This window comes from Malassezia globosa (assembly GCF_000181695.2).
Source record: "Malassezia globosa CBS 7966 chromosome Unknown mgl_sf_5.1, whole genome shotgun sequence".
Classification (NCBI taxonomy): domain Eukaryota; kingdom Fungi; phylum Basidiomycota; class Malasseziomycetes; order Malasseziales; family Malasseziaceae; genus Malassezia; species Malassezia globosa.
This window is the reverse complement of record NW_001849868.1, coordinates 62,630-86,918: the sequence shown is the minus strand read 5'-3', so window position 1 is coordinate 86,918 and position 24,289 is coordinate 62,630. Positions and strand designations below refer to the sequence as shown.

Here is a 24,289-nt window from a genome sequence, read left to right as displayed (position 1 = left end):
CAGAAGCATGTCCGCACAGCAGCCAGTGTTCGTGGTGAATACTGGCCCAGAACGTCATTCGGGACGCAAGGCGCAGGCATCGAATATCGGAGCTGCCAAGACTGTTGCAGATGTGATACGAACATGCCTTGGTCCTAAGGCTATGCTCAAAATGATTTTGGATCCGATGGGTGGCATTCTTCTCACGAATGATGGGCACGCGATCTTGCGTGAGATCGAAGTAGCTCATCCTGCCGCAAAGAGTATGATTGAGCTAAGCCGTGCACAAGACGAGGAGGTTGGAGATGGCACTACTAGTGTAATTATTCTCGCGGGCGAAGTGCTAGCGTACTCCATGCCTTTGCTCGAACGTAATTTGCACCCCGTTGTGATCATTTCTGCGTACAAGAAAGCCCTGACTCGTGCACTTCAAGTTATTGAGTCGATATCTATTCCTGTGAACATTGAAAAAGACGATGAAATGCTTGCCATCATCAGAACTTCGATCGGCACCAAATTTGTGTCACGTTGGTCCGAGCTCATGTGCCGCCTTGCGCTCAAGGCCGTCCGCACTGTTGCGAGTATTGATCCAACTGTGCAACGCTCAGTCGATTCTCTATCTTCCGGGGTTACTGTGGATTTAAAACGATATGCACGAGTTGAAAAGGTGCCGGGAGGGGAAATTGAGAACAGTTGTGTGCTCGATGGCGTCATGCTCAACAAAGATGTCACGCACCCTAAAATGCGCAGGAGAATTGAGAGCCCACGAATTATTCTATTGGACTGCTCATTGGAATACAAAAAGGGAGAATCACAAACGAACATTGAAATTACCCGCGAAGAAGATTGGAGCAAGATCCTTGAGATCGAAGAACAGCAGGTTAAACAAATGTGTGACAAGATTCTTGAATTTAAACCAGATCTCGTTTTCACAGAAAAGGGAGTATCGGACTTAGCACAGCACTTTTTGCTTAAAGCGAATGTGACTTGCATCCGTCGCGTCCGAAAATCTGATAACAACCGTATAGCTCGTGCTACTGGTGCACAAATTGTGAACCGTGTTGATGACCTACGCGACACTGACGTCGGAACGCGCTGCGGTCTCTTCCATGTTGAGAAACTCGGTGACGAGTACGTAAAAATTTCGAAAAATTGAACTAACCTGCTTCCAGATATTTCACGTTCTTAGAAAAATGCCAAGACCCCAAGGCATGCACGATCCTGCTGCGTGGGCCATCCAAGGACATTCTAAATGAAATTGACCGAAACCTAGCTGATGCCATGTCCGTTGCAAGAAATATTGTCTTTCATCCATTATTGGCTCCTGGCGGCGGAGCGACGGAAATGGCTATTTCTGTCGGTCTCGCCCAATATGCTGGGCAGTCATTAGAGGGCGTTGAAGTGGCAGCGGTTCACGCAGTTGCAGATGCGATGGAAGTGATTCCCCGAACTCTTATTCAGAACTGTGGAGGAAACACGATTAAAACATTGACGCAGCTGCGTGCGCGACATGCGAATGGCGAGTATTCATATGGTGTCGACGGAAATACAGGACGTGTGGCGGACATGAAACAGTACGGACTGTACGAGAGTGCATCTGTGAAGATCCAAATTCTTAAAACAGCTATTGAAGTACGTATGCATGACTATTCCAACACGTTAACCCCAGTCCGCATCTCTCCTGCTCCGCGTCGACGATGTAGTTTCTGCCAAGCGAGGAGCTCAATCAGGCGCAAGTGGACCTACTGCTCCCAACATGGCCATGGCAGGCGGTGAAGAAGGAATGGGTATGGCATAAAACTTTCTTAGACAAAGAACCATGATCGCCAGCTATACCCTGATGGTCAAAGAAATGCACGTATCATAGCTGAATCAGCAATAAATAAAAATACTAGCACATGGTCCATGATCATGACATGACAAGGATTGGGCTTGTAATGATCAACTGGGATTGTCATTAACCTATACATATGGCTCGTGAGCCTAAAGACATCTTATGCGTCTGCGGCGAGTATAGGTGGACCAGTCGCTCAAAGACGGGGGTGGGTCGCTCTATCTTGAACTCAAACTCTCTTTTGACTTAGTGCCTAATAAAATCGTGCATATGTCCGGCCCACCACATACTCCAAGCAAACAAGATGCATCATCTGGACATGTGCCTCTATTGAGATTCACATTGGGAATTCACAAGACCTTCACTTCTCAGACCTGACACGGACAACAAATACGCTTCCACCACTGTATCACACCAACTTTATTCATTGCCATACAGTCAGTTCATACGATGGATTTACGACTCAGAAGGCACCAACCCTTACGGGAGCATAATGATTTGGAGTATTAAGGGTTCAAGATAACACATTTCCACGATTGCGGGTCACAAAAAAACTGGCGCTGCTCCCAAAAGTCAGTTCCATCTTCAACTCCGACACGTCAGCAAAGACGGGGGAATGATTTGTACCTTAGATCAGAAATGAAGCATGCAAAGACAGCATTCTTGAAACGACAAGCTAAGAGGCGCATAAGCCAGTTGATGTGAACATCAATACAACCAAAACAATCCAAATTACGATTTCTACACTAACAGACAAATTGCTCTCTCCCTCTACCACAAGTTAAACCGCAACATCGGTTGTCGACGAAACAAAGTATTGGACCGGTCCACCTGCTTCATAACACCAAGCCAGAAAACAGAAACCTATATAGCCCAGAGTGCACGTGAGCAACTCCAGCCACAGTGAAAAGTCATGTGAGTCACACGAGAAAAATCACGCAGAGGATCGAGCCAACGCCGACGTACACAGTCGATCTACCGGACTGGCAGCGTTCCTAACACCACATATCGCTCGCTATATTCTACGAACTCCACTATCCAATCACCCACTCACCGAACATGTAATTTTGGCGCCGCTTTCGCATGAAAAGAATGAAAACATAGACATTACATTTCCTACAACTACCCAATAGAAGCGCGGAACGTATCAAAACACACATCTGCGTAGAAAATCAGTGAATTATGTCAGCTAAGTTTCCACATGCGTCGATCCAACAACATAAAATTCTAGTCATTCATTCGCCAATCATTGAAAATGATTAAAGTCCCAGGTGTGAAATATCACACGCAGTGGATATCAGAGGGCAGCATATCCAGTGACAGCCAATCCATGACGTGATATCCAGTCGGCCGTTCGGATTAAGCATGCACCAAAATGCGCTAGCTCAGCCGGAAAAGGTTCGCAACACGGACCCGAATTCATCCGTCAGTAAGTTCCCTGCGCGGCATTCGCGCAGAAGTGACAAACTCGAATAAGCAAACGGGAAGTCCTATATAACAGAAATAGGCGCGAGAATCTACAACACCTTCTCTACCTTACCTCCCTTGACGTTCCCAGGTCCTGCGGTGTCCTCGGACAGAAGTACAAGCACGTTCAAGCTTGTTGTCGGATATCTGGATCTTCTTTGAGCGTCTGGTCACATCAAGGTAAATCATCAAGACATGTCCAACTACGGGCAAACCGAGCTCCCGCCGCCAATTGTGGCTGCGGACCATGCTTTCACTCAAGAAAACCCTATGACTAACCCAGCTCATTACCAGGGTAATGACTACCAGACTCAAGCTGGGGAGACAGTCATGCACTACGACCAGAATGCTTATGGCCAGCACTATGAGCAGCCAACGCAGCAATACTACGCTCAGCCAGAGATGGATGCTGAGTACCAGGCTCAAGTGAATGCTCAGCAGGAGGCTCAGCAGCGTGCACTGCAGGAACAGGCCCAGCAGCAACCAACTGAAAAGGCACAGGCCCCCGCTGAGCCCCAGGGTGATGGCGATGACCTTCCAGAAGACGAGTATGGAGCACTTGTCGCTTTCATCCGCTCTCAAAAGCGTTCGGGCGGTGACGATGAAGAAGAGGATACCGGTATTCGAGTCGTTAAGAAGCGCGACATGTGGCGCCCGTGGAAGGTTCGCGAGGTTCGCGTTAACAAGAACGGCGAGGAGGAGACCGTTGCTCAGAAAGTCCCTCAGGCTTGGCTCGAGACCGATGTCTTCCAGGGTGTGAGCGAGTCCGAGGTGCCTAAGCGCCGTGCCATGTTCGGCTACAACGAGCTCGAAAGTCCGCATGAGAATCTCGTGCTCAAGTTCATCGGTTTCTTCCGTGGTCCAATTCTGTACGTGATGGAGCTGGCTGTGGGTCTTGCCGGTGGTTTGCGTGATTGGATCGATCTTGGTGTTATTTGCGGTATTCTTATGCTTAACGCATTCGTTGGTTGGTATCAGGAAAAGCAAGCTGGTGACATTGTCGCTCAGCTCAAGGCCGGCATTGCACTCAAGTCGACTGTTGTTCGTGACGGCCAGGAGCGCGAAATCGAGGCTCGTGAAATCGTCCCCGGTGACATTGTGATTGTTGAGGACGGTATGACGGTTCCTTGCGATGGTCGTCTGCTGGCTGCTTATGAAGACAAGGACCTCTCCCAGGCTACAGCTATCCGTCAGCGTATGGAAGAGACAAAGCACGAGAAGGGTGGCGATGACGACGATGATTCAGGTGTCGACAAGGGTCCCGCGATTATTGCTTGTGACCAGTCAGCTATCACTGGTGAATCGCTTGCTGTCGACAAGCACATTGGCGACATGGTCTTCTACACCACTGGTTGCAAGCGCGGAAAGGCCTATGTGCTTGCCACGGACATTGCTAAGCAATCGTTTGTTGGTCGCACTGCTGCCCTTGTTACCCAAGGCGGTGGTGGTGGTCACTTCCAGAAGGTCATGACCCTCATTGGTACTACGCTTCTTGTGCTCGTCATTGTCTTTGTACTTGTCGTCTGGTTTGCTGGCTTCTTCCGCAACATTGAGATTGCTCGCCCATCGGACAACAACTTGCTCATCTACACTCTTATTTTCTTGATCATTGGTGTTCCTGTCGGTCTTCCGTGTGTCACCACTACGACGATGGCTGTCGGTGCTGCCTATCTTGCGAAGCGTGAGGCTATTGTGCAAAAGCTTACTGCTATTGAGTCGCTTGCTGGTGTGGACGTGCTTTGCTCCGACAAGACTGGTACCCTCACTGCCAACAAGCTCTCGATTCATGAACCTTTCACTTCTGAGGGTGTTGATGTTAGCTTCATGATGGCCGTTGCTGCACTTGCTTCTTCGCACAACGTGCGCTCGCTTGACCCGATCGACAAGGTGACGCTTACAACGCTCAAGGACTACCCAGCTGCTGTCGAGGAGCTCGAGTCTGGATGGACGACCAAGCGCTTTACGCCATTTGACCCCGTGTCTAAGCGGATCACTTCTGAAGTCGCTAAGAATGGAAAGGACTACGTTGCTGCCAAGGGTGCCCCTAACGCTATTTTGAAGCTCTGCAACCCGCCTCAGGAACAGGCTTCCCAGTACCGTAAGGTCGCTGGCGACTTCGCCGCGCGTGGTTTCCGTTCGCTTGGTGTTGCAATTCAGGAGGATGGCAAGTGGCGTCTGCTTGGTTTGCTCCCTATGTTCGACCCCCCGCGTTCTGACACTGCTGCTACGATCGCTGAGGCCCAGAGTCTTGGTGTGTCGGTTAAAATGCTCACTGGTGATGCCGTTGCGATTGCGAAGGAGACCTGTCGCATGCTCGCGCTCGGAACTAAGGTGTACGACTCGCAGCGCCTGATTGGTTCGGGTGGTATGGCTGGTTCAGCTATTCACGACTTCGTTGAGGCTGCCGATGGTTTCGCTGAGGTCTTCCCTGAGCACAAGTACCAGGTCGTCGAGATGCTCCAGCACCGTGGACACCTTACGGCCATGACTGGTGATGGTGTGAACGACGCTCCGTCTCTCAAGAAGGCTGACTGTGGTATTGCTGTCGAGGGTGCATCGGACGCTGCCCGCTCTGCTGCCGATGTTGTCTTCCTGGATGAGGGTCTCTCGACCATCATTACTTCGATTAAGGTGGCCCGTCAGATCTTCCACCGTATGAAGGCCTACATCCAGTACCGTATCTCGTTGTGTATCCATCTGGAGGTGTACCTGTTGCTCTCGATGATCATTTTGAACGAGTCGATCCGCGCCAACCTGGTTGTGTTCATTGCCTTGTTCGCTGATGTTGCTACGATTGCCATTGCTTACGACAATGCTCCAGCTTCGCGTGAGCCTGTTGAATGGCAGTTGCCAAAGATCTGGATTATTTCCGTCGTGCTTGGTCTTCTTCTTGCCGGTGGTACTTGGATTTGCCGTGCTACGATGTTCCTGACTGGCGGTGGTATTATCCAGAACTTCGGTAACATCCAAGAAATCTTGTACCTTGAAGTTGCTTTGACCGAAAACTGGCTTATTTTCGTAACTCGTCTTGGTGGCGGCGAGTCAGAGATCACGCTCCCCTCGTGGCAGCTCGTCGGCGCTGTGGCGGTTGTTGATATCCTTGCCACTATCTTCGCTCTATTCGGTTGGCTGTCAGGTGCCGAGCACCGCAACTCTATCACTGCCCCTCACGGCGGTTGGACGGACATGGTGACCATCGTTCGTGTATGGGCATATTCGTTCGGTGTTATGGTGGTGTGCGCTCTCGTGTACTATGTGATGTGCCGCATCCCATACCTCGACAACCTTGGTCGCCGTAACCGCTCGGTCAAGAATGAGGTACTTGAGGACTTCTTTGCAAATGTCCAGCGTCTTACGCTTGTTCACGAGAAGGGCAACGAAGAGGGCCACGATGTGTACTCGTTCCAGACTCGTCTCGATGTTGACGACGATGAGTAAGCGTCTACAAGTTTACGATGACAGCAGGATGGATATGTTAAGGTCTTCGTTCCTGCGGTTACTGATTTCAATGAAATTGAAAAGCGTGTGTCTTGCCTAATCTAATTGATCGACATCTCTTCTCTGCGAACTCATTATCATCCATATATATGTTGATGCATTTGAGGGAACATGAATTCGCTCGCGATTTTCTTGTAAAGATTAGTCGTGAGGCGTTTGTCCTTTTGATTTGCACCGTGATGTTGTCCATGTCTTGTGACTTGGCTCTATATATCTCTTCGTAGGGTTGGGAAATGATTTGAAGCATTGGAACAATGAGTTTTAATTTGAGTGCTACCTCTGAGGTCTTGGTCGAAGTATAGAGATCAGTTAATTTCACGAAAGAGTAGCGACCGTTGCGATCGATGACAACGTCGTCGTTCAGACCTTGTGTGTTATACTGCATGTACCCGAACGGAACATGCCTCGTCGTTTTCGTTCTCTGTATTACGGCATGTAATATCCGTGCTGCCTTTCACGTTATCCAATGTGCACCCCATTAAATTGTGCCTGCAATCGTCACGTGGAGGACCTATGTGAAGAAATGTGGTCCATTTTTGAAGACATTGATCTTCCACACACGAGGTCGTCTGCATCAACCTACGTGGATCGAACGTGTCCGACCATGGCAAACAAAATGCCCATGGTGGCACCCATATACCTTCCCGGAAAGGAGCCCTTGCCACCTGGACTTACAGAAGAACACCGCGAGCAGTTGAGACAAACACTCAAATACCAAGGCTATGTGGTATCGGCCATGGAATCATGTGTTGGTAAGGCTGCTATATCTGGTGTCCTGGGATTCGGATTGGGTGCATTCTTTAGCCTCATGAGCGCATCTTTTTCCATCGACGACCCTCTTCGCCAGACAATGATTGACAGAGCCGCTGCAGAACAGGCGCAAAAACTACAACAAGAAGAAGAGGCGAAAAAAGCTCGCATATTGGCGAATGGATCGAAATCAATCAATGCAACTGTTCAAGCCACAACTGCCTCTACTAATGCAAGTGTAAATACACCGAAAAGCGCACTATCCTCTACCGGAATCGCAAGTAATCTAGGCCATGCTTCCAATGCACCGCTTCAACAAGCCGCCCCGAAGACGGCCACACAGAAACTCCTCACGAAGCTGCCTGGTAGTAGCTATTTCAAAGATTTGCCACCGCCACCACCACAACTGCCAGCCCAATCGATGCAGAGTACAAAGGAATTTTTCATTCAGACAGGTCGCAGCATGTACAGTAGTGGCAAGGGCTTCGGAAAAGTTGGTGCATTGTATTCAGGGATCGAGTGCTGTGTCGAAAGCTATCGCGCCAAAAACGATATGGTGAATCCAGTTTTGGGCGGTTTCCTGGCAGGCGGTATCCTCGCAAGGAACACTGGTCCCATGACAGCATTTAGCAGTGCGATGGCCTTTGCAGCATTCAGCGGAGCGATTGATCTATTTCTCAGGCGTGAGACGAAAGATGAAGACTAACATCAATGTTATGACCAGTAGGTGCATCTATAGATACAAACCATCGGGCGTGCCTTCATTCTTTCGGTCTATCACACGCTCGCGTGCAGTGATGAAGTCTTTCTTGGTGACGCGCATTCGGCGCTCACGCAGTGCTAGAAGACCAGCCTCGGTGGTCTATAGAGATGTGTCAGCAAGTATTCATGAACATGTAAAAATAGAAATCCAAGGGCAGGGGGAAGCAAGGAAAATATTACGTACCAAACTTCGTATATCAGCACCGCTCAAATCGTCCTTCATTGCGACAAATTCTTCCAAGTTGACGTCAGGATCAAGGTTCATACGAGAAGTATGCAAGCGGAAAATCTGCATCTTGGTTTTCTGATCGGGCAAGGGAAACTCGATTTTGCGGTCAATACGACCAGGGCGGATTAAAGCTGGATCAAGGCTTTCGATCTTGTTGGTAGCCATAATCACTTTAACATCATGGCGAGAGTCAAAACCGTCCAGCTGGTTAAGGAGTTCCAATAGCGTGCGCTGAATTTCACGTTCGCCACCAGATGACGAGTCATATCGCTTTGAACCCACGGCATCCACTTCGTCAATGAACACGATACTGGGCGCGTGCTCATCTGCGACACGGAAGAGCTCGCGAACAAGCTTGGGACCATCACCAAGGTATTTTTGGATCAGTTCAGAGCCAACGACACGAAGGAACGTCGCAGATGTCTGATTGGCTACAGCTTTGGCCAAAAGCGTTTTACCCGTACCAGGCACACCATAGAGAATGACACCTTTGGGCGGTCGAATGCCCATCTCTTCATATAGTTCCGGGTGAGTAAGCGGCAATTCGACAGACTCTTTGATTTCCTGGATCTGAGATTCGAGACCGCCAACGTCTGCGTAGCTCTCTGACGGCGCTTTATCTAGTTTCATTATGTTCACACTTGGATCAGTGTCCTCGGACAGCACACCGACAACAGCCATAGTTTTGTGATGAAGCAGGACACTGCATCCAGGTTCCAGCAAATCTTTGTCGACAAAGCTCATGATACTCACATAATATTCAGGACCGGTTGAGCTGCTAACGATGACATGTTCGTCGTCAATAATCTCTTCCAGTGTGCCAACGGCCATGGGACTACCACGCAAATCGTCAACGCGTGTACGTTCTTCTTCGTCATGATCATCTTTCGGGCGGAGTCGATCTTGGTTCATAACAAACTCTTCTTCTAGTAGCAAGTGGTCTTTAATACGCTCCATTTTCAGGAGTTTTAGTCGACAACGTGTCGTAGGATAAACCGCCGGTAGCTTTGCTGCTGAATCAGAGTGCTTCTTTTTCTTCTTCCCAATGCGTGTAGGCACAGGAGGTTCCCATTTCTTCGGCTCTTTTTTCTGCAAGATTGGATTAATCTCCTGAATCCTTTGGATGCTCTATCAAACGTACCTTGTTCGTATCTTTCTTTTGTCCACGTCCAGCAGCGTTACCACTGGGTATTTGTCCCTGCGTATGTTAGGGGTGAAAGCAAGAGGGATTAAGACATACCATGTCGCTATTGACGTAGTGGCTCAAAGGATGCTGGATTGACTGACGCGTGTCCCCTTCGGATGTGTGCGTGTGTGCACAAGAGAGTGCACCTTCACGTGACCAACCATGGCGCATTTGTGCTCCACTCCACTCGAGATTCACGTTTTCATTGAATTCCAACGGGTTAGAGGCGCGATGAAGCCATGGTACAGGGCGCATGATGGCACTCGGCTCAGATGGCCGTGATTATGTTGGGATGGTTCTAAATAATGCAGTGTTTATCTGAGACTGTAGAGATGTTGTAGTAGATATTTTTGCATAGGTGTGCTACCTGGTCAAAGCGTTTGCCACAATGCTTCGAATAGAGATCTAGAGCTCCCAGACAGAGAGAGAAATACGTGTGCCGCTTAGCCTAGCAAGATAATTTTCACTCGGTCACAAGCCAACGGACTTACCCCACTTGTCGTACTTCGCAAGAATACACACACGCAGTACACTCAGACACCAACACACATACACATTCAGGGTTCCGCGCATTTGGCTATCAAGCCCACTTGACTCTATCGAGCTTTACGGTCCAAATGCCCGCGCTCGTTGATCATGGGCGTGTGTGTTCGAATTTGCAAGGGCCTTTGAACGCAGGTTTGAAAGAGGAGGGCAGCGATACCTCATCGTTGTCCACAACAACAGCGAAGGCCTTCTCGCCACGACAATCGGGATCTACTCGAGCGATACGCAGAGTTCCTGAACTTGTCTCATCTCGTGATTTGGGGCGATTTATCGATGGTGTCGACGAGGATACATTAGAGGCCCAAGCTGTGGCTGATGCCGCCACACGGCGAAGTAAAACACAGGCGCTCCATGCTCTGGCAAAGAAAGGCGAGTCTTCATCGCCGTCAATGTCAGTGGCATTACCAGCGCCACCTCATTCATTGCGACGTGCTACTCATAAGGCAAGTCGAATAACATACACACCATCGTTAAAATTTGACACATCTGTGCATGGTATGGCCGATAAGCACATGCCACCACCCATTCCTACAGGCGCAACAACGCCACGCCACATGCCTGCTCGGACAAAGCCACGTCTTTTCGAGTTGGAAGATGCACCTGTCTTTTACCCGACATGGGATGAGTTCCAAGACCCACTCAAATACATCGAATGGACAGCACGCGCAGATGGTGGCAATGGTGCTGAGTATGGAATTGCTAAGATTGTGCCCCCGTCTGGCTGGCATATGGACTTTTGCGTGGACGAATCGACCTTCCGCTTCCGCACACGGGTACAACGACTGAATGAACTCAGTGCAGAGGGGCGTGTCGCTCAGAACTACGTCGAACAGCTTGAGCAATTTCATGCCCAGCAGGGACACGGGCGTGTTCATATTCCTCAGCTAAGTCATCGACCTATTGATCTGTATGCACTTAAACGTGCTGTTGCTGTGTGTGGGTCTGATTCGTGGACAGACGTGGCACAGAGGCTCGGCTACGATGTGGAAAATACACCGAAATGTGTGAGTGCGCTGCAGTCGGCATATGCACGCCTTGTGGAACCGTTTGAAGCGTTTATTGAGAAGTTGCGACTCAGCAAAGCAAACGGTGACGATGCAAAATCGCAAGGCCCGCTGCCAACCGTAACGAATACACAAGAGCGCACGACGGCGTGCAGTGATTGCAGCGTTTGCAAGGGGCATGCGAAACCTATTGTAACGTGCGCTGAGTGCGAACAGTCGTACCATTTGAAGTGTGTGACGCCACCGCTTAGTCAAGTGCCGCGAGGCGACTGGATCTGCCCGACGTGCCTGGTGCGCACAGGCGGTGACTTTGGCTTTGATGATGGCGAAACACATTCTTTGTACAGTTTCTGGCGCCGATGCCACGCATTTGAGCAATTGTGGGCATCGCGAGCGGGGTGGACAGACTGGGATTCCATATCGCTCTCTGAGCGCGAAGACCGTGTGGAAGCGGAGTTCTGGCGGCTCGTACACAGTGCGGAAGAGCTCGTAGACGTCGAATACGGCGCTGACGTACACTCGACGACGCATGGGCATGCGTCGCCGACAATGGAGGGGCATCCGCGCAATGCCTATGCGCGGAGCGGGTGGAACCTGAACAATCTGCCAATCTTGCATGGCTCGCTCTTGCGGTATATTCGTTCGGAAATCAGCGGGATGACGGCGCCATGGATCTACATTGGCATGATGTTCTCCGCTTTTTGTTGGCACAATGAAGACCATTATACCTACTCGATCAACTATCAGCATTTTGGTGCGACAAAGACTTGGTACGGTGTGCCGGGGGCGCATGCCGAGGCGTTTGAGTCAGCAATGGAGCGGATCGCGCCGGAATTGTTTGCCGCGTGTCCAGACCTGCTGCTGCAGCTCGTCACAATGATGAGCCCTGAGCTTGCGAAGCGCGAAGGCGTGCGTATGTATGCGTGCAACCAGCATCCGAACGAGTTTGTCGTGACGTATCCGAAGGCGTATCATTCAGGACTGAATCACGGTTTCAATCTGAATGAGGCTGTGAATTTCGCGCTTCCAGACTGGGTAATGCAAGGCCTTGAATGCGTACGACGGTATCAGAAGCACGCCAGGCAGCCTGTATTCTCGCACGATGAACTCCTTGTATCCATTGCGTTGCACAGCCAGCAGCTCAGTACGGCTGCATGGTTGCATCCGGCGTTTGATGATATGGTGTCACGTGAACTGGCTGGCCGTGCACGGATTCGCTCGTCAATCTGTGCGGCTGGGCCGGACGTGGATGAAGAGCCGTTTGACCAGGACGTGGAAGTCGCTTGTGCGCACTGCAAGACACTGTGCTACCTAAGTCATGTCGTGTCACTACATTCTGCCGCGTCCAAGGCAGCGTGTCTTGCCCATGCTGAACAGGTCCACGGCCGCCATCCCGCCACATGGATGCTTCGTGTGCGCCACTCGGACGATTTTCTCCGAACACACGCATCTCGGCTCGCTGAGCGTGCTGCTGCACCACTGGCCTGGCAGCAACGTGTACGCCGCTTCCTAGTACAGCATCCACGCCCGCCCTTGCGTACTTTGCGCATGCTTACGCAGGAAGGCGAGAAAATTCCTCTTCGGCTTCCTGAGCACGCGTGTCTGGAGCAATTTTTATCTCGCGCTGAGCCGTGGATTGAGCAGGCGCGCGTGTTCTTATCGAAGCGCCAGGCCAAGCAAGGAGGTCGCCGTGCGAAAGCTGTTGAGCCCAAAAGAGGTGAGTCTACCTTGCGTAGATCAGGGTCGGCTGCGGGGCCAGGTATCTCTTCCACTTCCACTGATTCTTCTTGTGCGTCATCTGAATCGACAGTAGCCGTGGACCGCTCGCCGGCGAAACTCCTTGCACTGCACGAGCGCGCAGTCTCACTCCCGTTCGATGCGCCTGAGCTGCAGCAGCTGAATGCAGTCGTTGATCAAATGCATGCTTTCTGCGCGCAGGCCAGCACGTACCTTGATCGTGATGCAGAGACTCGCGATGCTCTCTCCTACGTTGATGAAGCGGAGCGCGTCTTGGCGCAGGGTGAGCTTTTGCATGTCGACCTTCCGGAAGTGGCCGCTCTCCACCGCTGGATTGCCCATGTGCGCTGGTTCTCGGAAGTCCAGGACATTGGCTCGGGCTTTCTGACACGCGACGAAGTTGCCGAGCTGGAAAAGGAGGCCAATGCCTGCGGCATAAGTGCGTCGCATCCTATGCGTCTGACTCTAGAGCAGCGGATGCAGCGCGGCATGGCTTGGGACAGTGCTGCCCTTGCACTTCTCGAGCAATCGCCCGTCGTTTCCCAAGCGGCTTTGCATGACTTGCTCAACGTACCCGCTGATGTCGCTACGTCGTCAGACATTCGTGCTCGTGTCCATGCACTTGAGCACAAAGCGGCCCAATGGCACAGCACCATCACCACCGTGTATGAACACACGCACCCCAGCGCCCAACTCCGTACGAGCGATGTACCGGATCATGTGCCATATCTGTCTGAGGCCCGGCAGGTGCTCGCCGACGCGCATGCGGCGCGTGTGGAACTGCCACACGCCGCATCCATCGAGGCGGCTATTGTATTGCATGATGAATGGAATGCTGAGCTTGCGCACATTCTGCAACTTTCGGGACCGGATGCGATCGAGGCTGTACGGGAATTTTGCGAGCGCACCATTCGCACCGCGAACGCAGAGGCGGTCAATCGTGGCGCTTGCGATGCACCCACGTGCGCGCCTATCCTGTCGTATCCACCGGTACCGTATCCTGCACCGCGCTCTGTCGAAGCTCCATGCCTTTGCTTTGAGGCACGGACGGATCGTACAACAAGTGTGGCATGCGCGCAGTGCTGTACTGTGTACCATTTGCGATGCCTGGATCGCAAAACCAAGCCATCCCGCGGCTGGCGCTGTGCCTTTTGCGATGTCACCCAGCTTCGCACATGGCTCACGAATCGACGTGCTATTTCGCAGCTTCCTCTGGTGGCCCTTTTGCAGAACGCGAAGTACCAGCGCGATCAGCTACGGTTTGTGCCAGTGAACTTTGTACGGCTCCAAGCGGCAGTGCGAGCCACAGTTGAATTTGGCGTGGCAGTCGCCATGCAGTTCCAAGCAGGGCGCTTGCCGTCGATTCTCATTGATGCGCCGGCCAAAACGGGTCAGGCTATCGACTTGCCACCACCGAGTCCTCAACTGCGTCACATCGCACGTCGCGCACTCGCATGCCCTATTGATGTGCTTTTACTGGGTGACTCAGCTCCGCAGCACCATCAGCACGTACCGAATGTCCTAGACGTGTTTTTACCTGCCTTTCACATCACACCTCGCATGCATTCTGGCTCGACCTCGCTCAAGGGCAAGCGCTCAGCCTCCTCCTCCTCCATGTCTTTGTCTCAAACGAAAGAAGTCGCAGCTACTGCACAGCCTCGCGCACCTGCTAGAGCGCCACCGCCACGGAAGCGGGCAAAACGTGCGCGCTTCACCTTCCGTGAAGAGCTTCGCCTGGCCTCCTTGCCTCCTGACATGTACTGCTTCTGTGGCGCTCCCGACAATGGCACTATGGTGCAATGTGATCGGTGCTCACATTGGTTCCACAGCGCATGCATGTGTATCCAAGATACGACTGCTTTGCAGGACAAGTGGTTTTGCCCTGTGTGCTGCTTCCGCCAACGCATCAAATATGCGCATGCGGACGTCAAAATCCGCGACGTGACAGGAGAAACTGACCCTGCAGCACCCTCACAGCCTGACTATTTTGTCGACGTGGCGGGCAGTCTCAAGTCTCAGAGCACACCCGTTCTCAAGCGGCAGGCATGCGTCGCGCCCAGGCGCATCATTCTTCATCTGTGCGAGTTTGAGCCAGCCATCCCGGCGGCCGAATTGTCGCATTCTGCTGGTGATTCAAGTGCAGTAGCAGCGGCTGCAAGACCAGCTCATTTTCGTCCCTCCATCCATGACGAGTCCGGTGCGTCGACATCAGCATCCGCGCCAGTGACTGACTCGACTACCAGTCACATTCCCGCTTCATTATCACATGCCCCTCCAGCGAAACGCGCGCGTCTTGAGCCACTTGCTCGCCCGCCACCTAGCCAACGTCCTACTATATCGCTGCCTGTATCGGAAGAGGAGCGCCACCGTCTAGGGCGGGCGAACCTGTTACGACGCGGTGTGTCTGAAGCGATGATGAATGCGTATCCCATGGGATGGGATGGTGAATCCATCGTGTGTCAGATTGCACCTGATTGCCATGTCTTACTGGGACCTCATATTAGTTTGGCACACGATGATCCAGACGGCACACATCTTTTGCGCATGGCTATGGAGGGTCTCGTGCCCTGGGCCTCGTACATCCGCTCACCATCAATGTGGCACCCAGGACCACCATCTACAACTATGCCACCTCCACGACTCCCGAGTATTACCGCTATGCGTCCAGACGCAACGTCGCAGACATTTCCGACGATGGCTCCGCCCATGTCATCAGGCCAACACATCCCGCCGCATGTGCCGCATGCTTCCTCCATGCCCCCTCTTGACCGATCCTCTATCACCCAAACACCAATAGCGCCGCCAGCGCCGCCAGCGTTGCCAGCTCATTCTATGGCACCGCATACCTACATGCCATAGTGCTTGCTGATTCTCTTTGTATTATCATCTACCGATCCAACCCTCGAGACTCTCACTTTTTCCATGACCGTGGACTAATGTGTCACATAATGTGCATATACGAGCACAGATTGCTAAAAGCACCATACAAGTGGGCGCATGCATAGGTGCAGGAGGAGTCCGCAGGTGTGCGAGAATTAGGCTGTGAGTAGCGATGTAAGGGCATGTCGTCTCGAAACGTACGAATAACACTGGCGACTGCATTCCTCCATGCACTCAAGTGCGCGCGTAAACTGTACCAATGCATCGAGCAATTGCGCCGAGCTTGCGGCATCTATTGTCTGCTGGGAAGCTGGGCGTTCGTGTCGAGGAAGTCTGCTGTGAGTGAGATGATCGTACGTATCCCAAGCCACACATGTCTCGTTCCAACAAGCTGCATACACAGTGGCGATGTTCGTGAGCACCTGGACGCCAAGAACAGGTGATTCTGGTGTGGTAGGGCTTTGTGCCGTTGTCATCGATCCTCGCGCAAGCGGCACACTCGAAGCAAGGATGCCTGTTGTAGTGCGAGTTCCTAGTTTCTTTACCCGCTGGATGGGCCGCCACCATACCATGTGTCGAAACTGCGCCGCGCCTTTGTACCATATGCGGTGGAGGACATGCAGTTCCTGTGCGAGCAGCCGCAAGTTCTCAAGCACGAGTCGATGCAATTTACGAAGTCGGACTGGCGTGGATGTGCCGGATCCATGTACCGGGCGCAAGGTGCGCGTCATGGCTAGGCACACACTGTCCCTGTGTGCCGCCGGGTGTGGTCCTCTTGAAATGTGTGAAACACAATTGGCTTGCGACGCTGGAACTTCTCGAACGACGCAGAGCCTGTCTGTGTGTGCCTGAGGAAGTGGTCAGGTCGATTTGCTTATTCAGCCCTGCATCCATCTGTCGATTTGAGTGCGACGCGTCGACGCGACACTTCGCAGCACTTCCTCACCCTTGAACGGACATTGCAGTGCCATGGACGGTATGTGTATAGCTACTAGCTTGCGCACTTACAGTCATGCTTAGAATACAGCGGGAATCCATTCGGACAACATTATGCAGGGTACATGGATGATGGAAAGAGTGTCGGCGGCGGGTTCCTTGGTGGAAGTCAGGGTGGCGAGGCTGGACAACGCGTACGTTTTGTAAAAGTCTATGAACATAATGCGACTGACAATGCCAGCGTTTGGGAACGAACTGGCTAAGACCTGTCACAGTGCGGCAGGTATTAAATGCAACACAGCCAGACTCAGACTCACCGTTCGAGTTCGATGGTGCTGAGCTCAGTCAGGTCACATTGGTGGCATGGATCCGCCAAACCAATCGTAATGCCACCAATATCCAATACACTTTGGACGATGGAACAGGTCAACTCGATGTGCGACAATGGATAGATAATGCTCTTGACGAGGGTGCGAAGGCTGATGAGTTTGCACCGAATCAGTTTGTGCGTGTATTGGGTGAAATTAAGTCCTTCAACAATAAACGCAATATTACAGCGGCCACGGTCAACAAGCTTGAAGACCATAACGAGTACCTCTATCACCAACTAGATGTGATATACACGCATCTGCAGCTTATCAAAGCCGAGGGTATGCGAAGCACCAAAACAGACGTGTCATCTACACACGGCATAGATGCGTCTGTCTATGACGACTCCGCTATGCAGACAGCCGACAGCATGGCAGCTGATTTATCCAGCTTGTCTCCGTTACAAAGGCGGATCTACCAAGCTATTGCTGCCGAAGCACCAGACTGGCCCGAAGGTGTCGATGTACAGCAGATTATAAAGCGCTGTAGCAAACATGCCGATGTTACTCAAATCCAGTACGTTTCTTTATGTATTTGTGTACCGGTGACTTTCTCACACTCTACAGGGATGCCATTGATGAACTTGCGAATGATGGCTATATCTACCAAGCGAGCGATGACACGCATTACCTCACGACCGCTGGGTAGGAATCTAAGCATAGACTCTTTCTCCGTTCATCTAAGTCTTACGAAAACAATGGTGAAGTACGCGCATACGAAATTTTTACTTGACTTTGTGCATACCCAATGAATATAGTGTACAAAGGAATGGATCGATAGATGCACAAAAATGACGAAGACTATTTCTAGTCAAAGAAACGTACATCACCTCGTTTTGGCTCTGGTATCTCGTCAGTCGCTAAAGGTACGTACGTATCAACGGATGAAGTTGCGCAAGGTATGCGCACGCCCACATCATATAGCAGCATGCCAGCACCATGATCACGCTGGTTCGGATCAAGCTAGATATCGGTGTAAGTCGTTCTCCAAATGCCCCAACATACAGTTGATTTGGTCCTTTCGGTGTCGTGTACCAAGAAACAGCGCCTGTCAGAATGGCCGCAAAAAGTACCCAGATCGTTGTCCAGCCTGACATCGCTTGAGATCCTAGCGGCAAGAACCAAATCAATCAAGCGTACTACAAATCAAATGCCGTACAGAACGAGCACCCACACAAGCCCAATCTCTCGTCCCTACCCAATCGCAGCAAGCGGCCCGGTCTGGCGCTTTTGTTCACGTGATACATGGAGCGTGCGCATATTCACATGAATGGAGCCAGCCATGACACGCATGTTGCGCCGTTACCTAAATTTTCTTGGTTCGATGAGCAAGGACGAAACAGTTTGAATCAGTGGGGCCTCGATTACAATATACGGCTGAACTACGAGCGCAAATCTTTTTCATCAATCAAACGTAGGATTACAGCGTCGTTTTTTCTGCACAGGGATTGATGGACTTGGGCTTGGGTCGGGTTCAGGCGCTTCTTCGTCGCGTCGGATCACCTCATGTGCGCTTCCCTGTCATTCATGTAGCGGGCACTAATGGTAAGGGCAGTACTACTGCTTACCTTGACGCGTTCCTTACACATGCTGTAGGAATACGATCAGCTCGATTTAATTCGCCTCACCTCATCACCGCCCGTGACAGTGTGCGAATCAACGGTGGTGAGCCGATTGATGATTTGACATGGAACATGGCAGTGCGGCAGACATGCCTCGCCGATGCGCGAGATGTGCCTATTGGTGCAACCCCATTTGAGCTATTAACCGTCCAAGCACTCCTTGCATTTACATTGCTCCCCAAATCGCAGCAGCCTGACGTGCTGTTGATGGAAGTCGGTGTGGGTGGCCGGCTCGATGCAACGAATGTCTTTCCTGACGACCATGTCCTGGCCAGTGTCATATGTCCTGTGGCGCGTGATCACGAAACTATTCTGGGAAACTCTTTGTCAGATATAGCTCGCGAAAAGGCCGGCATCATCAAACCACATGGCCTATGCGTGATCGCTGATCAAGCTCCTGTGTCTTACTGTGATGATACCCAAGACTCATCGTTTGATTCTATGCCCGCAGATTTAGCGTCAAGTGACATATTGCGTGTACTCCATAAAATGTGCTGCATGAAACAGGCGCGTGTTGTTTATTCTCGTGTCGCGAGCTCGTCTATATCATCGTCTCGCCAAACAGAGCCGCACGTATTTGAGGCACCGATTGAGCTGCATGTTCCATTGTATGGTGCCCACGATGCTTGCCTCAGTGAAGATTTCTATGCTCATCGCGAGCCCGAGGCCCATGTTTCGGTTCCTTTAGAAGCCACCGTCGCTCGCATATCTGGTGCGTCAACGGCGCTTCAGACCCTTTGGAGTGTGGCACATGACACGCCGTCTGGTCAAACGATAGTTTCTGATGCATGGCATCAGCTTCGAGCGCAAATTCGCACGCATCTCTTTGAATCGCATCCGGATGTTTCCAAAATGGCCATTGCATGTGCAGCTCGGCAGTATCGTTGGGAAGGGCGTTGTGAGTGGAAGTCCTTGCTTGATTCTTCAGGTACGAGTATTCCAGTCCTTCTTGATGGCGCACACAACCAAGCGTCTGCTCTAGCATTAAGACAATACATTGATCTTTGCATAGCGAACAGTAACATGACCAGTCTTACCATCACTTGGATCCTAGGCTTCTCAAATGGTAAGGACGTGAAAGGCATGCTACATGCATTGGTCAAAGGTCAAAAACGCGTTTCTCATCGTTTTTTACTAGTCCCGTTTTCCACACCCGTGGAAGGCATGCCATGGATCAAACCTTTCGCACCAGACGCTATTGTGCCAATGGTCGAGGATATGCGCTGCAACATTAAATCTGTGGCAACATATGCAACTTTGAAAGAAGCTCTAGATTCTGTTACGCACGCGAAGCAACCAACACCACTTGCCTCGCCACTTCGGTCGTCTCCTCAGATTGTCGTGGTGTGTGGTAGTTTGTACTTGGTGAGTGACTACTATAGGGCTATGAAGTCTTCGCAGTAGACAAAGTGATAATCATGCAGGACGATACAAGTAGCCGACTTTTTTTTTTAAAAAAATCATTGTATCCTATGTATCTCTGTACGTAAATGTGTTGAATTGTTTATATGGATCGGTCGGGAAAGGAGTCATGTGCAAGTATGAAAAAGCAAGATAATTACTGGGGGTCCGATAGACGTGAGGGTTCCGTATCATGAGCATGCCAAGAAGGAAGCCACTGGCTCGTGGGAGTGATTGCTGGTGGATCTTCGTGAACCGTTTCATCGCCAATGGCTACTGGCGAAGACGTCACTGTGCTAAACATCGACATGGCTCGCGGGGCATGGTGTGCACTGCGAAATGCTGTAGGTGTTGCCATGTTTTGCCATGGCGACGTATAGGGTGAACGTGTAGACACAGAATGATCCCCGTCATGAATATGGGACGTAGTGAGCTGACCTGAAGATGGGAGTGTAATGCCCAGATCAAAATGTGTTTCGGTTGTAGAACGAACAGATGGCTGCACTGATTGAGACTGCGACTGAGGCTGCGACTGTAACGATGGCGTCATATCAGCAGCACTCGTTGATGATACAACAGAGGGGGGTGGCGGCGGCCAGGATGCCGCTACAATGTCAAGGGGACCGTGTTCCTGGATGTTTTGTGCCTCCTGTGCTTGTAACGTGGCTGTGGCTGGATCTGCTTCTTGAATTGTCAAGTCGCCAGCAATGACTGGTGCAGGGAGTGTTCGTTGTGCTGCAGCAGTCGAGGCATGATTCGTGCCTGCAGGACTCGTGGTTGAAGATGTCTCGCCCTGTCTGGTACCATCGTCGCTTAATTCTGTCAGATCTGTGGAATCAGCGCTCGCCGCACTGACGCCGCGTAACGATGGCATCTGATTCTCGCGGAATGTCGACGGGACATGCCGCGGTCCCAATGGGCGCGAATAGACTGTGTCTCGTTCAGACCTGGCATTCGTTGGGTCCCGTGGCAACTGCGTAGTACCTGCGGCATGCCCATCATTGTTGGGAGACACGTCTAGCGCCACAGACGTATGGACATTGGATCGCGATTCGTGTGTACCGCGCGTTTTGTCATCATCTGAGCGCGCACTACACCAGAACCGATGTCCCATTTGCCAACCTTTGCTCTGGCACTGCTTGCTGCAGTATTTGGCCTTGCGACAGCGGCGACACTTGGCAAATTCCCGCGGATATGCCTCCCATTTTCCACACAGCATATTGGCACATTGCCGAATACCGCCACGTGACTCGTCTTTTCGGCAAGCGTTGCGCATGACAACACCAGCCCAGTACTTAATATCTGGAGCGAGTCGTGGGTAGAGCGAGCATAAGACGTTGGGTGTGGTGGAACTCCGAGTCGGGCGGTGGGTAAAGCGTTCCGCCACGGAAAATACATTGGACTGAGGCAAATCGCTAGGCTGCCAAGATCTGTTCGGCAGGGTCTCTTCAGGCCATTCCGGACAAAAAATCATGTCTTCGCGCACATCAGCATTGTGAAAAAAGTGTCGAACGTGTGGATACTTCGATAAATAAGCGAGTAGCTGAAGACTAAGAAGGACCTCTTCTTCGCGGTATACAGGCGGCGGCACAGGCGCGACTTCACGAGGGTTCAATACTGGCGTAGGTGTCTGCCACAAGTGAACATCCTCGTCCTGCTGCATGGCGTCTGGCATCGTTGCGTTATGCGCTCCAGCACGTGGTGTGTGAGCCATATCAATGTGTGAATCAGCTTCGGCTCGCAAAGTAGATGTGCGAGGCGCGCGAGGTGTTTCTGATTCTGGCGCATCATTCTTGGGCGCGAGAAGCTCTGATGCACTGGGACTTGCGCCTTCCTCATGGAACATTTCGGTGTCTTCGGCACACTCACTAGCACTTGCGCTTGCACTTGCATCGCCGGCGATCCTATTGTGCAGCGGAAGCAGTTCACGTGAGGCCTGGCGGTCTGCGTCGACTGTCCAATAAGTGTGCTCAGCAGGCGGGTGAATCGTATCCATATCCATGGGAGTCGCAGGCCGCGGCACCGTTGAAACAGTGGCAGGCTGAGGGGGGTATAAGGAGTGATGCGACCCTTGTCGTGAAGCAGGCCACTCCCGTACAGCTGCGAGCGCCTTGCGTTGCTGGATATGAATCAGATCACTTGTCATTAAATAGTTGTCTAGAACTCTGATGATAATCGGCACCATACCTGCTTCAACGACGCGCGTTCGAATAGCCTCGCTACCACGCACGCCAATGTTGACAACGCACTGGAACGCCAGACTCCATTTCCAATTAGCCTGAATCTCATTCAAGGAAGAGGACGCCCGATCAAACATCATCATTCCAGATACATTTTGGGGCGGACGACGAAGGATGTGGATGAGCCTCTCTAGACCGCCATCGAGCATGACCATTTCGCGGATCCGCGGTGATGTAGATGCAAGGTATGCAAAGTGGTTCAATGAATTGACAAGCGGCAATGTCGCCGTACAATCCAGCGCTGATTTTTTGTTAGAAAACATGAAAGAGCAGATCAGAAAAGGACATGGTTGTGGCATGGCGATGGAATATAGATAAGAAGCGCCCCGAGAGATCAGATTAAAGTTTTCGACAGATGCAACAGAGAAAGTCATAGACTCCTCAAGCGTATTCCGTGCTTGACTCTATATTATATGAGATCATCCTGAAGAGGGGCTGATGGGAAACAAGGTTTAAAAAGAGGGGGGAGGGGGTGAGGAGAAGATCAACTGGCCGACTCGTGGATGACAGGTTCCCACATCGATCGATACCACTGCACAATCCATGTCCTGAGCATACGTACCACGGCGATCATACACAACAGCACTAATAGACAAGCATGCCCGGTTTTGTGTTGGGTTGCTGAAGTTACTTTCTCTCATCGCCACAACAACCTGTTCCTGTACACAGCAGAGACCAAACAATGGCTACCACAGGTCACAGAAGCGGATCAGCTGCTCGGAAATACCGGCTAGTTCTCGCTCTTCGTCGGCCGGAAGGATCCACTATACAGCAGATAGTTCGACGCCCCCAACTTCGAGATTCCACCAGGGATGAACCAGAAAAAGATGTCGTGTAGACAGGCAGACAGACAAATTCGACAAAGAGCTGGCATGACTAGCGGCCAAGATTGGTATTTTCGAAATTATTTCCCCTTTCGTTTTTAAAATGAGACGAGGGTTTGTTCCGAATCCGAGCATGGCGTCATCAGTTTGGGTTTCAACATAGGAGTGGAGACATGGCCGTGATTTTATTCCGGCGCAACGAGTCTGTACTTCCCAACATACTTATGCATGCAGTGAAGTGGACATTATTCAGCTTTCGTAGTGCCGCTGGGTGGCTGATCGCAGAATCGCATGCCCACTGTTTCATGGAATCATGTGTATAGAATGATCAATACGTTGCGCATATTGTGAGTGATTTCCATAGAGCGCTCGCCGCCTATTCGACCTTGTATCAGTCAGTCGGGTTGATTGGCTAGCTGGCTGGCTGTGTGAACGAGGTAAAAATAATGTGGAGTAGTAAACGTCTCTTACATGCAATTCCCAACGAGCAGGTGAGGCCTTTCTTGCGCGTGTCCAAGATATGGAGAGCATACGCAATCATTGGTGTTGACGAGTGGCTTGTAGGTATTCATTCACGCTTTTTAACACAGCATATGCAGCATGGATCCCCATCAGCACGACCATGCCACTGGACATGCGGCGCGCCTCGATGCCCTTGAAGAGGCAGTAAATCGGCAAATTGACACTGACACACGCGTACTCCTGGACAATTTTAAAGAAATAATCAATCTTGGACGTGTATGTAGCTGTGCCCCCCTTTGGGCGTTTTCAATGCTAACTATACATCTAGATTGGTGACAAGGATCATTTTGACGTGCATCGTGAATCATTCTTGCTCGAAACTCGTGCTGATAGTATGGTTCGTGCGGCGCAATCACTATACTTGCTATCTGATTCGCTCAAACTATCGCTTTTATTGTCTCAATCCCAAATGTCAGAATCTCGCGACCAGGAAGCCCAACAACTCATCGATAAGACCGATTCACACATGCGAAGGTGTGGTGAATTGTTAGCACAACGCTGGCT

General features: G+C 51.3%; 9 protein-coding genes across 9 annotated transcripts; 6 read left to right on the top strand and 3 right to left on the bottom strand.

Annotated features, from left to right (window-relative positions):
• Window positions 1–7: 7 nt before the first annotated feature.
• Window positions 8–1,777, top strand: MGL_2163 (uncharacterized protein; the record flags this gene model as incomplete). The annotated part of the gene is made up of 3 exons (XM_001730657.1): window positions 8–1,110; window positions 1,152–1,611; window positions 1,649–1,777. The coding sequence occupies 3 exons, from the start codon at window positions 8–10 to the stop codon at window positions 1,775–1,777; spliced, it is 1,692 nt and encodes a 563-aa protein (XP_001730709.1).
• Window positions 1,778–3,550: 1,773 nt separating this feature from the next.
• MGL_2162 (uncharacterized protein) lies at window positions 3,551–6,718 on the top strand (the record flags this gene model as incomplete). The annotated part of the gene is made up of 1 exon (XM_001730656.1): window positions 3,551–6,718. One exon carries the CDS (start codon window positions 3,551–3,553, stop codon window positions 6,716–6,718), a length of 3,168 nt encoding a protein of 1,055 aa, XP_001730708.1.
• Window positions 6,719–7,382: 664 nt separating this feature from the next.
• MGL_2161 (uncharacterized protein) lies at window positions 7,383–8,234 on the top strand (the record flags this gene model as incomplete). The annotated part of the gene is made up of 1 exon (XM_001730655.1): window positions 7,383–8,234. The coding sequence occupies one exon, from the start codon at window positions 7,383–7,385 to the stop codon at window positions 8,232–8,234; it is 852 nt and encodes a 283-aa protein (XP_001730707.1).
• On the bottom strand, window positions 8,199–9,960 carry MGL_2160 (uncharacterized protein; the record flags this gene model as incomplete). Its single annotated transcript, XM_001730654.1, has 5 exons — window positions 8,199–8,230; window positions 8,276–8,390; window positions 8,475–9,608; window positions 9,661–9,717; window positions 9,760–9,960. The coding sequence occupies 5 exons, from the start codon at window positions 9,958–9,960 to the stop codon at window positions 8,199–8,201; spliced, it is 1,539 nt and encodes a 512-aa protein (XP_001730706.1).
• A 788-nt stretch (window positions 9,961–10,748) lies between these two features.
• On the top strand, window positions 10,749–15,851 carry MGL_2159 (uncharacterized protein; the record flags this gene model as incomplete). Its single annotated transcript, XM_001730653.1, has 1 exon — window positions 10,749–15,851. One exon carries the CDS (start codon window positions 10,749–10,751, stop codon window positions 15,849–15,851), a length of 5,103 nt encoding a protein of 1,700 aa, XP_001730705.1.
• Window positions 15,852–16,841: 990 nt separating this feature from the next.
• On the top strand, window positions 16,842–17,825 carry MGL_2158 (uncharacterized protein; the record flags this gene model as incomplete). The annotated part of the gene is made up of 4 exons (XM_001730652.1): window positions 16,842–16,848; window positions 16,893–17,002; window positions 17,050–17,693; window positions 17,744–17,825. The coding sequence occupies 4 exons, from the start codon at window positions 16,842–16,844 to the stop codon at window positions 17,823–17,825; spliced, it is 843 nt and encodes a 280-aa protein (XP_001730704.1).
• A 158-nt stretch (window positions 17,826–17,983) lies between these two features.
• On the bottom strand, window positions 17,984–18,273 carry MGL_2157 (uncharacterized protein; the record flags this gene model as incomplete). Its single annotated transcript, XM_001730651.1, has 3 exons — window positions 17,984–18,018; window positions 18,051–18,139; window positions 18,182–18,273. 3 exons carry the CDS (start codon window positions 18,271–18,273, stop codon window positions 17,984–17,986), a joined length of 216 nt encoding a protein of 71 aa, XP_001730703.1.
• Window positions 18,274–18,627: 354 nt separating this feature from the next.
• On the top strand, window positions 18,628–20,202 carry MGL_2156 (uncharacterized protein; the record flags this gene model as incomplete). Its single annotated transcript, XM_001730650.1, has 1 exon — window positions 18,628–20,202. The coding sequence occupies one exon, from the start codon at window positions 18,628–18,630 to the stop codon at window positions 20,200–20,202; it is 1,575 nt and encodes a 524-aa protein (XP_001730702.1).
• Window positions 20,203–20,356: 154 nt separating this feature from the next.
• Window positions 20,357–22,702, bottom strand: MGL_2155 (uncharacterized protein; the record flags this gene model as incomplete). The annotated part of the gene is made up of 1 exon (XM_001730649.1): window positions 20,357–22,702. One exon carries the CDS (start codon window positions 22,700–22,702, stop codon window positions 20,357–20,359), a length of 2,346 nt encoding a protein of 781 aa, XP_001730701.1.
• Between the last annotated feature and the right edge of the window lie 1,587 nt (window positions 22,703–24,289).